Source organism: Phyllostomus discolor, chromosome 13 (assembly GCF_004126475.2).
Source record: "Phyllostomus discolor isolate MPI-MPIP mPhyDis1 chromosome 13, mPhyDis1.pri.v3, whole genome shotgun sequence".
Classification (NCBI taxonomy): domain Eukaryota; kingdom Metazoa; phylum Chordata; class Mammalia; order Chiroptera; family Phyllostomidae; genus Phyllostomus; species Phyllostomus discolor.
This window is the reverse complement of record NC_040915.2, coordinates 49390601-49405731: the sequence shown is the minus strand read 5'-3', so window position 1 is coordinate 49405731 and position 15131 is coordinate 49390601. Positions and strand designations below refer to the sequence as shown.

General features: G+C 47.8%; 1 protein-coding gene across 1 annotated transcript in view; it reads right to left on the bottom strand.

Annotated features, from left to right (window-relative positions):
- Positions 1-15131, bottom strand: part of FBXW8 (F-box and WD repeat domain containing 8) — a 102801-nt gene that overhangs the window by 31686 nt on the left and 55984 nt on the right. The window contains 3 exon segments of the mRNA XM_028528251.2: positions 1193-1399; positions 5212-5364; positions 5366-5409. Coding sequence (XP_028384052.1) covers positions 1193-1399; positions 5212-5364; positions 5366-5409 — 404 coding nt within the window.

Here is a 15131-nt window from a genome sequence, read left to right as displayed (position 1 = left end):
CACCTGCCCCAGCCCGACAGCCGGCCTGGAGCGTGAAGAGGGCCCCTCCCCACAGCGAGATTACAGGGAGCCTCACGGGCTCCTGCGGCGCTGCCCTCCGGGATGAGGGATACATAACTGGAACCCGGGGCGCTGCAGTTCTCTGAGCACTAAGTTGCAAAACCAGTGAACACCTGCACAAATGAGACCTGACCTCACAGGTGACTGATGTATTAGGGGAAACAGGAATGTAAAAGTCACAACCGGCGGCCAGAATCGAACTGTGCGTGGTAGAAATCACACGATGCACAGTGACCGCTAACTGTCACACGCCGGGCATTACGCTCAAAGCTTGACAAACAAGGATTTGTCTAACCTGACAACTCCATGCAGTGGGTACTCTTATGAGCCCCCTTTACAAACAAGGAAACCGAGGCAGAAAGAGGGCCATGCAGCCTACTTGAGGCCTCCTGGGGCAGTAGGTGGCAGGGCTGGGATGGACAGTGCGGGCCCAGAGCCCAGTCCTTCTCTGGTACTCAACACCACTGCGTGGGGAGGGGCCTCCTTCCTCGGGGGCAGGCTGCTGTCCCCGGAGCCACAACCCTGGGAGTTTCTTCCCGGGGATGACGCCACTGCCAGCGGGGGTCACAAGCGGCAAATGGAGAAAAACAAAACAAACCCGAACCTGATCCTCCCCCCTGATTCCGCTGGAGGACAGAGAGACACCCATAAATCAGCTGTGAGACTTTCAAGGCTAAGTACTTGGCCTACAGTCAGGAGAGTAAAATGCTAAGCAGTGATAAAATTTAGTTGTCATGCAAAGAATTTCAATTAAAAACTTTTCTCCTTGCTTCTGGCTCAAAGAGTATCAGAGGTACTTTTATGCACTATTGGTGAGAATGTAAATTTTGCATTTGGTGAGAATGCAAACATATTTCTGCAGAGATTTGTGTTTTAGTACATAAATGTACCTATACATGCATGAATTTTTCCTAGACGGACACCTATTAGAAACTATTAATAGTTTCTTCTGTGGCGTGGGGCTGGCGGAAAGAAGGAGAAAGGAAACAATTACTTTTCATTTCATATCCTTTTCATGTGCTTGAATACCCCCCCCCCCGCATGTATCTCAGGGCTTTAATCTTTTAAACTGCCTTCTAAAACATAAAAACTGAGGTTCCGTTGCATCAGCCGCACACCCCGCCTTCTATACCTTGTTTCCTTCGTGCACCCATCCCAGACTCTTCACTCCAAAGGCAGCCTGGGTGGCCGAGACGTCGAGACAGGTGGCGGGCTGGCCGTAGACGCAGTGCAGGGTTCTGGCAGAGGCGTCGGCCTTCAGCAGGTACACCAGGTCTCCAGCAGTGGCGACCGCCACCGGGTGCCTTTCGGTGTCTGGAACTAGTTCTAGGTAGTCAACCTGGAAAAGGACAAGAGTTGTTTGTTCCTTCGGGTCCAGCTACAATTCCTCCTGACTTGTTCAAAAGGTGTCTAGGTTCTGCTACACAGCAGTGAGAAGACCAGCGACCCCAAGGAAGAAGAGGGGCAAAGGCACAGTTCACAGGAAATGAAACACAGCTCTTATATAAAAGAAAAGATGCTCGTTGGAGAAACACAATACACCCAGGAAGAGAAATACGAAGTAAAAAAATTCACCAAGATACCGTCTTCACCTGTCATGTCAGCAAAGACCCAAAAGCCTGATGAGACCCAGGGCTGGAAGTGACGGGGACAACCACACCTCTGGGTCCCACTATGGCTGGTGGAAGGCAGTCTGGTCCCACTTCTCCAGGGGGAACTCTGGCCACAACTTAACATAATGTTAAATGCACCCGAGCTCTGACCCAGCAAGTCCCTTCTAGGATTGTCCTTACAAATACACTCACATTTATGCAGAACGCTGTGTACAAGGGTACTTGCTATAGCATCATTCTGTCATCACTAAAAACTGGAAACAGTTTACCATGCATTACTAAGGGACTAACTACCTTACAGCCCATCTGTGCGATGGAATACCACGCATGCAGTCACAGAGGCAAGCAGGGAGACACTCTGTACGACCCGATGCACACGGGACCCTCTCCCAGGTAAATCTGGGGGGAAAGCGAGGAAGCCAGGCAACAGGGGTCAGTGTGCTGGCGTGTGTGCGGGTTAACGGAGGAACTGTGTGAGGTACTCGGCTTGTACGTGCATGAGTCTTCTCGCTATGGCGGCTTTCAAAGTGGGGAACGAGTTGAGGGACAGGGTGGAAGTGACACTTCTCACTGTGAGCTTCACTGGGTCTTTAAATTCTGATCCATGTGGGTGTAATAACCATTCAAAAATTGTTTTTATCAGAAACTGAATAAAACTCACTCAGTTCCAAAGGAGCAGAAACCACATTTTAACATTTGTATAAATACCAAAAATGTGTTGCTAAAAGGTTCAAAGTATTAGGTTGGCCAAAAAGTCCATTTGGTCTTTTCGGTAAGGTGGCTCTGGTAGTGCTTAGTTGTCCTCAACTTCATTTGAAACAATTCTGTTAGACTGTATGGCAACAGCTGTCATGTCAGTGTGCATTAAAAAAAATTACCAAAATTGGTGAATTTTGTGTAGTCATTTTAATACCAAAGGTGGAAGAAAACATGCAACATTTCCGGCATGTTATGCTTCCTTATTTCAAGAAAGGTAAAAGCACAACTGAAACATAAAACAACAGATCTGTGCCGTGTGTGGAGAAGGTGCTGTGACTGACCGAGGGTGTCAGGGTGGTCGGTGGAGTTTCGTGCCGGAGATTTCTCGCCGGATGATGCTGCGTGCTCTGGTAAACCAGCTGAAGCTGATAATGATCCAATCAAGACATTAACAAGAACAATCAACATTCTACCATGCAGGGAGATAGCTGACATATTCGAAATATACAAATCAATACAGTTATTGGTGAAAATGAAAAATATGTCTTTAATTTTATGTACCATAAACAGACCTTTTGGCCAACCCAGTACCTGAGTTACTGTATTTGGCTGTGTATAGTTTGCACTTGTTTTGCCCAAATTTTTGAGGGAAAAATAAGGATGAGCATTATACATGGGTAGTACTAATTCCATATCTCTGTGTTTTTAATTCTTTTATTTATGCTTATGCATTAAAAGTATAACTCTAGAAAGCAGTAACAATATCCTTATGCAAAATACTACTCTGGAATACAGTAATAGGTTGTGTTTCTAAATAGAAATACATAAAAAATTAATTACAAAACTAAAAGTATTTTTTTCCTAAAAGTTTGGGCCAAAAACATGGATGCGCAGCATACACAGGAGCACATTATACACAGCACCTGCCCTCTCCTGGTTTCAACGTCCCCGTGCGCAGGAAGGCCACGGCCAACGGCACTTTTACGCCACTGCAGCGCTACCACTTTCTCTGGCCTGCATGTGCATGAAGGAGTCGTTCCAAGGAGTTTTTCTAGATCCCTAAGGGGCACCTTGCCCCCAGGTGCAGTCTGCCACAGGTCTCACTTCTTGAGGAAACTCGGGGAGTACGGAAGCAGAAGGCGAGCCATGCTGTGCGCTCACGAAAACGCCTGGTGTGAGAGGACAGCAGTGCCCTGATGACAAGCCAAATGTGTCCCCAGGCCTGAATCCGGAGGCCTGTCCACAGGAGCTGGAGGCAGAGAGGAAACATCTGGGTGACTGCTAATCCTTGGGCCCAGCAGCGTGAGTGGCAGCCCCACACCCAGAGCCAAGAGCCCATCACAAAGGAGGGATGCGCTGAGCGAACGTTGCGAACATGGGAACGCTGCCACTGAGATCCAGGGGGCCCATCCGGGAAGGTGGAAACGGCCCGCTGCACGGGCCGGGGCCTTTGCAGGGACAATGCGTTCTGCGGCAGCCCCTCGTCCTGGGCGAGAAATGGCACATGGCGAGCGGTCTAGCCTGTGCCTCCAGCTCGCTTCCTCTCCGTTCGAAAAGCCCTTTCTTATGTTTCTAAAGTTGACATCCTCAGTCGAGCCATTTAATTTCGTCTTAACGTTGGGTTTTGGACAGACCCGGAGGCTGGGATTGACAGCGGCTGTGCCATTTGCTGGGAGCTGTAAAACTACTTCAAAAGCTGCAGGCCGTGCCAGGACGCCACCTGACTGCCAAAGCAGGATTTGCATTTTACAGAGGCCTCACATCTTAAGCAATTGTGTGAGTTGTGTAATTACAGCTGGTCTGCAGTGTTCTCCATCAGAGACCAGATAATAAGCACAACGGTTGTTCCAAAAACAAACAAATATGGAGCTTTCACGTTTCTCCAATAAAACCCAGGACAGGATACCCGCCTTAGGCAGTTTTCGGGGGAAACACTAAACCCAGACGGCAGGGATCTGATCATTAAAGGGACAAGAAGCTTACGAAGGTGAAGCAGTAACGCCGAGGCTTTTTAGGTATTCAGGTCTAACAAGATTTCCACCGGGAGGGAAACGGAGAGGAACAGGATCCGTTCCAGGTCAGGCCATCAACTTATTACTCAGTGTTGGCTCCTCTGCTCAGTCTCCTACTAGTGCCAAAATCAAGGTTATTTAAATTAAATCCATATTCAGCACAGACAGATTTAAGCTCTTCCTTCTCACCACCAAACCATCTCCTACCACGCAAAAGTAGAGGCTCACGTGCAAGTGAACTCGGAAATGAGCTCCACGTGAAGAACTCTTCGTGGCCGGCTCGGCCTCGCACGCGGCACACTGGAAGGTGGCTGCACCAAATCACGCTGACGTAAATCTATCTTCACTCCAGAGTCACCCTCCACTCCAGGTGAGAAGAACTCGGGTGAAGAAAGCTGAAGATGGAAACCCCCCTCCTTGCCATAGGTCTGGGGTGACGGCGCCGAACGCATCTTTCCCTTACACATCAGCCCGGGGCCGACCTCAGGGCTCCCGGGGAGGGCATCCTGACCGTGAAAGGGGGCGAGGGGCACAGCGACGACACCCTCCAGCCCTGACGTTCGCCCTCGTCCGTGGGGTCTGAGTCACGGCTTCCGAGCCCTGAGACGGAGGCAGGTCCCTTCACTGCTCTGGGTCCCCACAGGTTTCTTGGTGACCAGGGAAAGTGACAGGACCTGTCTCACCAGGCTGTGCTGAGACTTGCGGGGATGAGGCCCACGGGGATTCCTGGGTGCGTGGGAGTTGCCAACATGGTTGCTATTTGCTTAGGCTCGATTCAGAGGCTCTAAGAACGAAGGCAACATGAACTGGCCAGACTAAAAGCTTACCAGTTTCTGAACCTCAAATTCTGCAGCTGCTTGCCAACAGCCCTCCTCGTCGGGGCGCAGCATGACGACACTGAAAGCGGAGGCGGCGGCGACGGTTGCGTCCTCCCGGCCGAGGGCGAGCGCCTGTATTCTTGCGCCATGCCCGAAGCGGCAAAACAGGGTGCTTTCCAGTCTTCAGGCCCCAAACGTTAAGAAATCCTGTGGAGAAAGAAAAAGACCATGCGGGTAAAACTCTAAACTCACTGCACATGCGCGATCATCAGATAACAGCTGTTTAATGTAAAGCAAACAATGATAAGACGGTAAAAATGGTTTGCCATCACATATAACAAAAGGCCAACCTCTAGAATATATAAAGGGCTTTTCAGATTCAACAAGAGAAAAGCAACTGAAAAGTGAGCAAAGGACATGAGTGTGCTGTTCACAGAAAAAAGAAACATAAGAAATAAACAGAAAACATGTGAAACTTCACTCACAATTAGAAAAATACAAATAAAAGCCATGATACAATTTTTATCAATCAAACTGACAAAGATAAAAATTCCCTAAACATCTTTTTGAGAATACAGGGAAATGGGCTCCATCTTAAACTGTTGGCCGGGAAAGTAAGCTAATTGACCCACTCTGGACGGCAACTGGATAGCATTTCCCAAATTACAGATGATATCGCAGTGATTTTCAACCATTTTCATCTGGTGGCACATATAAACTAGTTACTAAATGCTGCAGCACACCAAAAATATACTATTTTTTTAAAGGTATATGTTACTCATTCACACCAGATGGCTACTGTTGTGTTGGCTGTTGTCATTTTTTATTTGACGATCTGAGGGAAAAGGGGTCAGTGCCCCTGACGAAATATAAATGGTCAGGTACTGCACATTTCTAAAAACTCTTGTAGCACACTGGCTGACAACCTCTGGCATACAGGACAGTCACTGTGATGATTCCAACTGTGTCAAAAGATTGGATGTTATCTAAATGTCCATCAACAGAGAGCTGCTGAATACTGCTCCCTCCACAGTCTGTAATTTAAGTAAAACGGGCAGTTAAAAAAGAGTGAGTTCGGCCTCACATCAATCAGCTATGTGAAATGACCAACACAATACACTGGTAAATGAAAAAAGTAATGACTAAAATAGAGGTGTAGTACACTCTGCTACTTTTGTGTCTTAAACAATGTACACACAGACACACAACTGGAGCGGAAACCGTTAGAGGAATCTAAGGAGAGGGACCAGCAAAGGGGCTAGAGCAAAAGGGAAATTTCCTGCCTCCTGTACATCCTGAAATGTTTGCCAAAAACTGTCTTTAGCAAAAAGATAAATTTTAAAAACGTTTTTTATGAGAGAGACCTAAGAAGAATGGGAGCACATACATTATTGCTGAGTAGCGTTAGCATGAGGAGGCCTTACCTCATTCTTCTACCTGTCCACTCGCTCACGCGACAAATACCCACAGAGCACCTGTCTGAGTCAGGCCCTGCTCCAGATGCAGGCAATGCCTGGCAACAGCCACCAAAAGCGTTTCACGTCCTTCCTCACCACACCACGTCTAGCCCAGCTGGCCATGGCGCTTGATTGTGGCATACTTGTAAAAACTGTGAGCTGACTTCGCCACACGCATTAAGACTCTAATTTACCATCCACCCTTGTCCCCAGCACCTTGAATGCCGCCCAGATCCATCTCCCTTGCACACACTGGCCATGTCCCCACCTTTCTCAGGCTGTCCATGGCAGTGAACTCCACGTGCGGCCCCGGGACCGTGAGCATCCCCTGGAGGCTTGCTGGAAATGCAAGTTCTCAACTGGAGCCAAAGCTCAAGTTTGAGAGCCAGTGGTCTACATGAACTTACACTTTTCTACCAGGTATATTCACTTTTCTGTATTTCCAATGACATTTATTCTTTTTTTTTCCCTCTCCAAATAATTTTTTTTATCATTCTTATCCACTAAGCTACTTCTTTTCTCTCAAAGGTTTACCTAAGAAAATAATTACTTTCTGTACAAGCCAGATAGTGTTCTGTTCCAATTCCAACTGATTTTATTTTTTCAAAATTGACTAAGAAATAATTCGTGGACATAACACAGCCAGTGGCTTCTCGTCTGAGTGAAAATCCAGCCGCCCCGCTGGAGAGCTGAAGGCCTCGGGTAAGGTCCTCCGAGCAGTGAGCCCGTCCCCTCATCGGTAAAACTGGAGACAACGGGACCTGCCACACGGGGCTGTCGGGCAGATTAGAGGAGAGAAACCATGTGAAATGCTGGAGACAGACCAATCATTTACTTTTATGTATTCCACAGTTCCTGCTGTGTTGTAAAGCATATTTAACCTATTAATAAAACCAATTTCCTCTATTACTCACCCATAAATCCAGTCTTATTACCCACAACTTCCTACTACCTAAAACAGATAAAGTGTTTCATGTCTCTTCTCTTTGTGATCCGTTTTGCCACCTTTCTTTCTCCTTGCTTTGTACTTTGTGTCTACGTAATAAATGCCTTGAACTTACGATTTTACTACAGTATAAATTATCCCGCGGCACCAAGTAAACACAGTCAGGGGAAAAGAAGACATTCGGGCTGCTTTGCAAGACTTTCAGACTGTCAGCAGACTCGAGTCGGCGACTACAAACCAAAGCAGAGCTTTCCAGCTGAATGTTCCTTCGTATGCAAAACAGAGTACTCGGTATCTCAAGTACAAGAATTATGATAAACTTGGGGATAAGCAGATTGCAAAAGGCGCTACAACACATTTCCTAGCAAATATTTTGGCAAATTCTTTCCATTCTGACTCGGAAGAAACAGATAAGCAGAAGAAAATGCCAATGGCTCTACAGGAGCCAGGCGCACTGCCTCTTCCAGATATTTTTGCATGGCACTTGTTGGGAGACATCGAAATCCGCAGTAAAGAGAGATAAGCTGCTTCCTGCAGAGAGCTCTCCAACGTTCAGACGCTTTCACCAGTCTGCTCCGGCAACTTCCAACCGGTGTGTCATGAGACGCTTGGAAACGTGTGGTATTTGACTGACCTCCTTTCCCTTAGATGGTCAGAAAAACGACAACGGTCAGCACAAGAGCTGCCCAGGGTGAGTGCCCTGTCCTGAACCACAAATACAGGTCATACAATGGAGCTGCATCTTATCGGTCACAGTGCATCATAAAGTTGGATCTGACTGCTTAATTCTTGGTACCAGAAATCCTTATACACAAGTATAGGCACCTGATTATTTTTAAAAGTCACTTCGGAACAATAAGGGTAGATAATGACTATCATTATTTTTTGTTTGTAAATCGATCAAAATTATACCTATCATTTTGTCAGATCAACAAAAAATATATATTTGTTGGTGTACCGCAGAATTTTGGTAATCAGTGTACGTGTGCTGTGGGATGAAAAAGACTGAAAAATTGATCGTCTACTCTCTCACCATCATTTTACACAGGAGAAGAGACACACGCGCTGAGCGGTTAGACGACGGTCCGAGCACTTGGTCCGCGATGCGGCCGGGCTGGAAGCTAGCTAGAGAAGTGCGGGATGAGCAGCTGCATTTACAAGCACATAAAACAGCCATGGGATCGATGAGCAGCTGACGTCAACTCAGCCTGCGTTCTGCCAAGTGTGGAAGTTATTCAACCACAGCTCACTCTAAGCACACATGGAGTTTATCTACAAACACATTTTTCATTATTAATCAAGTATTGGCTTTGTTGGCATCATTTTTTTCCAACAGAATTGTACGCAATAAAATACCCTTCACCACAAGGCTCGGTTTCACAGAGCTTTCCTGAGGAGGGTCATTCTGGAAAACACACTCTGAGGCCCCCTCGGGGCAACTCTCTTCTGGGTGCGTGCTGTGCCACCATCTTCGGTAGCGTCTCCACTTCGGCTGTCTAGCGTGCAACGTGGCCAGGCCCTAGCTCGTCACAGTGCCGCTGCCCTTGGCACAGTCCCCCAGGGCCACTTGATGTTGCATAAACATTTAGGGCTGCTATGTCCTCTTGGTGGATTGACCCTTTGTCATACGAACCCTCTTCTTTATCCCTAGGTACACCCTCTGCTCTGAAATCTACTCCGTCTGGTATTGGCAATGCCGGTCCAGCGTTCCTTTGATGAATGCCGGCACGGCGGGTAGTGTTGGTCCTTTCACGCTGCCACGTATTTTCACTTAAAGTGAGTTTCTTGTAGATGGCATACAGGTGGTCTTGCTCTTTAGTGGGGTGTTTGGACTATTTATCTTTAATGAGATTATTGGTAAGAGCTGGTTTAATCTACCATTTTTCTATTAGTCCCATTTTTTTCTTTGCGCCTTTCCCTCCTCTTCTTCTGTTTTAATTCCTTTGTTGGCTTGTTAGCCAAAACCCTCTGTTGTGTTATTTAAGTGGGTGCTGTGGGATTTTCACACACACGTGTAACTCACCCAGTCTACCTGCAGGGACAGCACACAACTGCTCCCACGGAGTAAGAAGCCACAGTGGGTATGTCCGTCTCCTCCCTCCCGGGCTTTGTGCTGTTGCTGTCACACTTTTGATTTCTCCATGTTATAAACCCCACCTACATCATTATCATTTTTACATGAGCAGGTGATATCTTTTACAGAAACTTAAATCAGGGGAAAGCCACTTGTATCTACCTGCGTAATGACCACTTGGGGCGCCCCTGCAGGGTCTGTCACTAAATCCGCAGTTTTGCAGGATTTGCGACTCCACTGTGCAACGGTACTATTGGATATTTGACCCAAAAACGTGTGGGCAAGGCGGGCAGGAACAGACACAATGGCCAACAGGGACAAATATCTGAGTGAAAGCTAATGTTATAACCATGTAACCAATAAATCAGCCAACTCTGTCACGGCTGCTTTCACAACCTCAAAATTGCAGGGGCTCGGAACAGCAAATACTCGAATTATAAGAATGTTTTATAACACTGTAGCAGATTCTCATCCACATTAACCAACATTTAGCCGATAATAAATCAACGCAACAACACATTCAACAAATACCTACTGAGCCCCTGCTTTGGGTCTGCCACTGTTCTAGGCACTGAGGAAACCACATGAACTAGTCAAAATAGAGCAAAAAGTAAAAAATCCCCGACTGCGTGGAGCTGACATTCTAGAGGCATCTCCCAAGCATCTCATGGCGGGGGGCGGGGGGCATGAAAAAGGAGACGATCCCTGTTTTCACCAAACTCACACTGAAGAGAACCTAAACATTTCCTAACTAAAATATAACGGAGGCTTACATACAAAGTTCCACATGATAACAGAGAAGCTCACCTTTTCATCATGTTGCCACAGAATTTTAAGACCCTGAAAAGGAGCAGCTAGCTCTCCTTCCAGGTGGAACCGGGTTCACAAGCACCACGTGACACTAAGGGAAAAAAGTAGTTCATTCCTGTCAGAGCCAAGCACGTGCACTTCTCAAGCAGCTGGTGGTTTTGCACCGGATGTGAGTTCGTTTGAAAGGCTAAGCCGTATCGTATCGAGGACGCGGAACAACAGAGCCCTGGCTCCCGATGCCGCGTGGGCTTTCTCTGCTGCGCTCCCTGTGGCAGAAGTCCGAGCACTGAACGTAGCTGAACGTCAGAGAGGTTTGCTGAGCGCTCGCCTTATGTTTTAGCAAGAGAACATTTGGTTGTATGAAACAGACGTCTACTAAACGGCTTAAATGCAAAAGAAAGCTGACTGAAGAGGAACGGGGCTATTCCGTGGAACCCAGGGGCAGGAAGCATCGCTGGAGATCACGGGGATGCGAACCGGGGACGAGGAGAACACTCGGAACCAAGGCTGTCACGCGTCTCACCACGTGTCTCTGTGCCTGCCTGCAACTGTCTCCACAAACCTGCGTACTTTCCCAGCCCACGAAGTCATCTGCTCCAGCGCACAACTGAGGCTGGAAGTCCGAGGCCTAACCTGCTCATCCCAGTCCACCTGCCCCGGGGCCAGGGGTCCCCACCCCCGTCCAATCGGCAGAGGCCAAAAGGCTAACTCAAGTACTGTGGACGTGCCGGCCTCCAGGGGGCTTGGGAGGGACTCAGAGCAAGGAGCCCCTATAAAGGTGTCCACTACATTTATGCTGCCTGCTGGGCCAAGGTAAAACAAAACCTCAGCAAATGCAAAGGGAGCTTCTGTGTAGCTCCTGACCAGTGACACGAGAGGCAGGTCCTCGCGATCCCTCCCTCAACCAGGCGTGACCCCTCAGAGCTGAAGGCGGGGCCCTGTTTGCCTCGCACAGAGGAAACTGAAAGGGGAGCAGGCGCCTTCCTGCCCACAAGCCCTCGGCAGCAGCCGGATAAAAGACGTTTCATCCTGAGCTAGTGCCGGGGCCACAGCGACGCTGTTTCATTTACGAAAAGGACACAGACAAAAGAAAAGGGGTCTCTCGGAGAAGCCGGAAGGACGTGGTGAGTGAAGGCCCTCGGCCGACCAAGCGGACAGGAATCGGGCTTGGCAGTCCACCTGCTCTCTGGCTCGGGACCCTCCGCCCTGGTGGAGGGCGGTGAGGCTGAAGGAGCTCCGAGTGCACCCCAGACCAGGAGCAGTCATCAACGGTGACATGAGTAACGACGGCCGGTCATTCGAGGGGACATCAAGCCCGCCCGGCAGCTGCGGACGGGCACCCGTGCCAGTGTGCGGCGCGCCCTCCCGCCTCCCGCAGGAGGCCAGCCAGAGTGTGGTAATGAAACCGCGAGGAGTGGAAATGGGATCTAAATGAGTTTAAACTGATTTATGTTGGCTTTTGTAAAGATTACTCGATATCAGGAAAGTGCTACCACTGTGAAATAATGTCGACCATCCTTAAGACCTCCGCCTAATGGTACTTGCATGGAATATTTATATTCCTCGTCATGGGAAACAAGGACCATAATGGATACCATTTTTGTTTTATTAGGGATGCATATTTAAATTAATCTGCTATTTGCCTAAACAATTAGCTGCCTCTGTTTGTGTGCACAAAGCCAAAATCGCAATTAGGCTTCCATCAAAAAGATAAGTCCCAACGAAAACTGTCCCGGAGGGGCTGTAAGAGCTCAGGGCAGAACTTCCCAAAATTACTTTTTAGCATAATGGTAATTATGGTAATTGCTTGAAAGGTAAATAACTGCTGAACTGGTTTTGATAAAACACAAAATTGGTATTGCCCCTCCCCTTTAATCTTTTTTGATGCAGAAAAAAATTTTAAACAGGTTACCAGTTCAAGAGGTCACAGACTGGGGGCTTCTTGGACGGCAGAGTTTGCCTCGTGGTCTTTGGCGCTTTCCTCGCCAGCGCCTCCTTCAGCCCGGAGCTCCCCCTCTCGCGAGCTCGCACCATAAACACCTGAGGCTGGTCTCGGCCCCACAGCAGTTAAGTAGACGGGATGGATTAACTGCAGTTCAGAGACACCGAATGAAGCTGACTATTTATAAAGACAGCTGGCAATCTCAGCTTCCACCACGTAAATACACACCTGCCTACCAGATATTAAGCAGGAGTCAAAAGAAACTCTGCAAAAAAAGAGAAAAGGCATTTTCACAAGAATTTTAAATAGACCCGCAGCACTCACTAAGCGTGTACCTCTTCATTAAGCCCACAGAACATCACCACGAAGTGTACACCAGAAACGTAAAGGCAGCGTGAGGTCTGAGAGGACAACAAGATCTGCTTCGTGGAAGAGGTGGCCCGTGGTGACTTAACACAGCGCAAACAGCAAGGGCTATAGAGAAGGGCCAGATCGCAGACGGTCTTGGAAAGGAAAGAGCTGAACGCAATCCTCCTTCACCCGCATGCTGCAGCCACCGCGTGCACGTCACCCTCTGCATCCCCACTACACACGGCCCAAAGCTGAACTCTGCCACTCATAGAATAACAGACAGACAGACAGACAAAACAGACACACCAGTGAGTATGAAGTATTCTGAAAGCTGCATTTTAGATTAACAAGCAAGAGAATCTGGGGGAACCAGGGGACTAGGTATTGGTGGAGAAAGAGCACTTTTTACTATCTACCTTTTGATACTATTTGTTTTTCTACATGTAATAGTATAACAATTTATTATAACTTGTATACAAGTCTCTATAAATAGTATATGATTAATGATAGGGTACTTTATTATTTATTATTAATTCCAATCTTACTCTGCATGATTTCATATTTGACTCTGATGTACAAAATTCAGTTAAAAACTCAAATTCTACTTCTGACCCATCAATGGGTTAAGGTGAATTAAACTCCAAAAAGCCCCACAACACTCCCCGACTTCCTGGCCCAGACCAGGTGGGGCGGGGTGGGGCGGGGCAGGGCAGGGCAGGGCAGGGCAGGGCAGGGCAGGGCAGGGCGGGGCGGGGGCGGCTCAGCATGAGGCCTGGGCCAGCGGGCGAGCAGTCCTAGCCTCCCTGTTCTCTCTCTCTCTCCTCTCTTCTTTCTCTCTCAAATCCTGCCTCCTGCTAAAGAGAAAATGTGTCTATCTTCGAAAATAGCTGCACTCATATGTTGACTGACATAACTGTAATATTTAGAAGCATAACTTAGGAATGATGCTGGTAACTGTTGAAGCTGAGTGATGAGCATGAGGGGGCTCATCATACTGTTCTGTACCACAATAAAAGGGCTTTTAAGAACAATAATTTGAAAGGGTATCAACAACAAAACTAATACCTTGTAAAAGTAAAAAATACTACTTCTGTTTACAAATGTTTCCAGTAGCTACACCACAAAGCGACTTCTCAGGACAAGCAAGTTTACAATGCAAATTCCAGGGATGACATTTTGCAGCTTTTAGAAACCCCACACCAAATCCTCAAAAGACCTTAAGACCCTATTATCAACTCTCTTTCAATAAAAGTATTAAATGGCTCACACAAAAAAGAAAAGCTCCCAAGTAAAAATTTAGATTACAGCAAAACAGCAGTCAGTTCTGAGTTGCGTGGAGCCAAGTGAGAAGGAGGAAAAGGAACCCACAGACAGTCCGCCCTCTCACTGAGGCCTTCGGGTCCCAGGGCCGCTTCTCCGCAGCGCGCAGGCGGGTTTTGCCCGGGGGGGGGGGGGGGGGGGGGGCTGCCCATGTGGGCCGAGGCTCTGGCCCCCTCCACGTGAGGAGGGTCACTAGGACCCAATACAGAGCTCTCTCCTGAACTCCAGACCCCCGGCGCCACCTGCCTTAAAACCAGTGGTCTTCAGACTAAAATAATTTTAAAAACCTAGGTCTCCCATTCACATTATTTATATTTATACACACACACACACACACACACACACACACATATATCCAACAACTGTTTATCATAAGTTTTAAATTGTGCCCCGAAATGTAATTTTCAGCATACTTCTAAATATTGACATTTTTTAATAAAATGGTTACATCATTTTTCAAAAAAGTGTTCTTTGGAAACTAAATACCACAGATTAGATACTCACTACCGTGCATTTTAAAAAGGGGAATCAGCAGCGAGACGCAGAAGCACAGCGCGCGTTGAGGGCCGGGAGCCGTGTGACCATCCCCAGGGCAGCTTCCGAGCTCAGGCCCCCGGCTCAGCCAGACCCAGGAAGGGCGCGGAACGTTTTCTTCCCGAGTAACCATTTAACACACAGAAGCATCGCATTCATTTCCCAAGAGAAAAAGAATCTAACCTTGTTTAATAATCTGACATTCATTTTTTAATTTTAAACATTTCAAACTTACCAAAAGTTGCAGCGGTTACGCGAAGAGCCACAGCACACCCTCACCCAGCCTCCCGAATGCCGGCACGTCGCCTGGCCAGGGCCGCACGATCAGGGCCAGAAATTAAAGCTGAGACAAATGCTTCACCTACGGACTTTACCTGCAGTTCATCCACTGTCCTCACGGCACCCCTGTTCTGGTCCAGGATCCAGGCTTCCACATCGCACTTAGTTGTCCTGTCTCCTTCACCCACCCCGACTGGGACAATTCTGCCCTTCTTT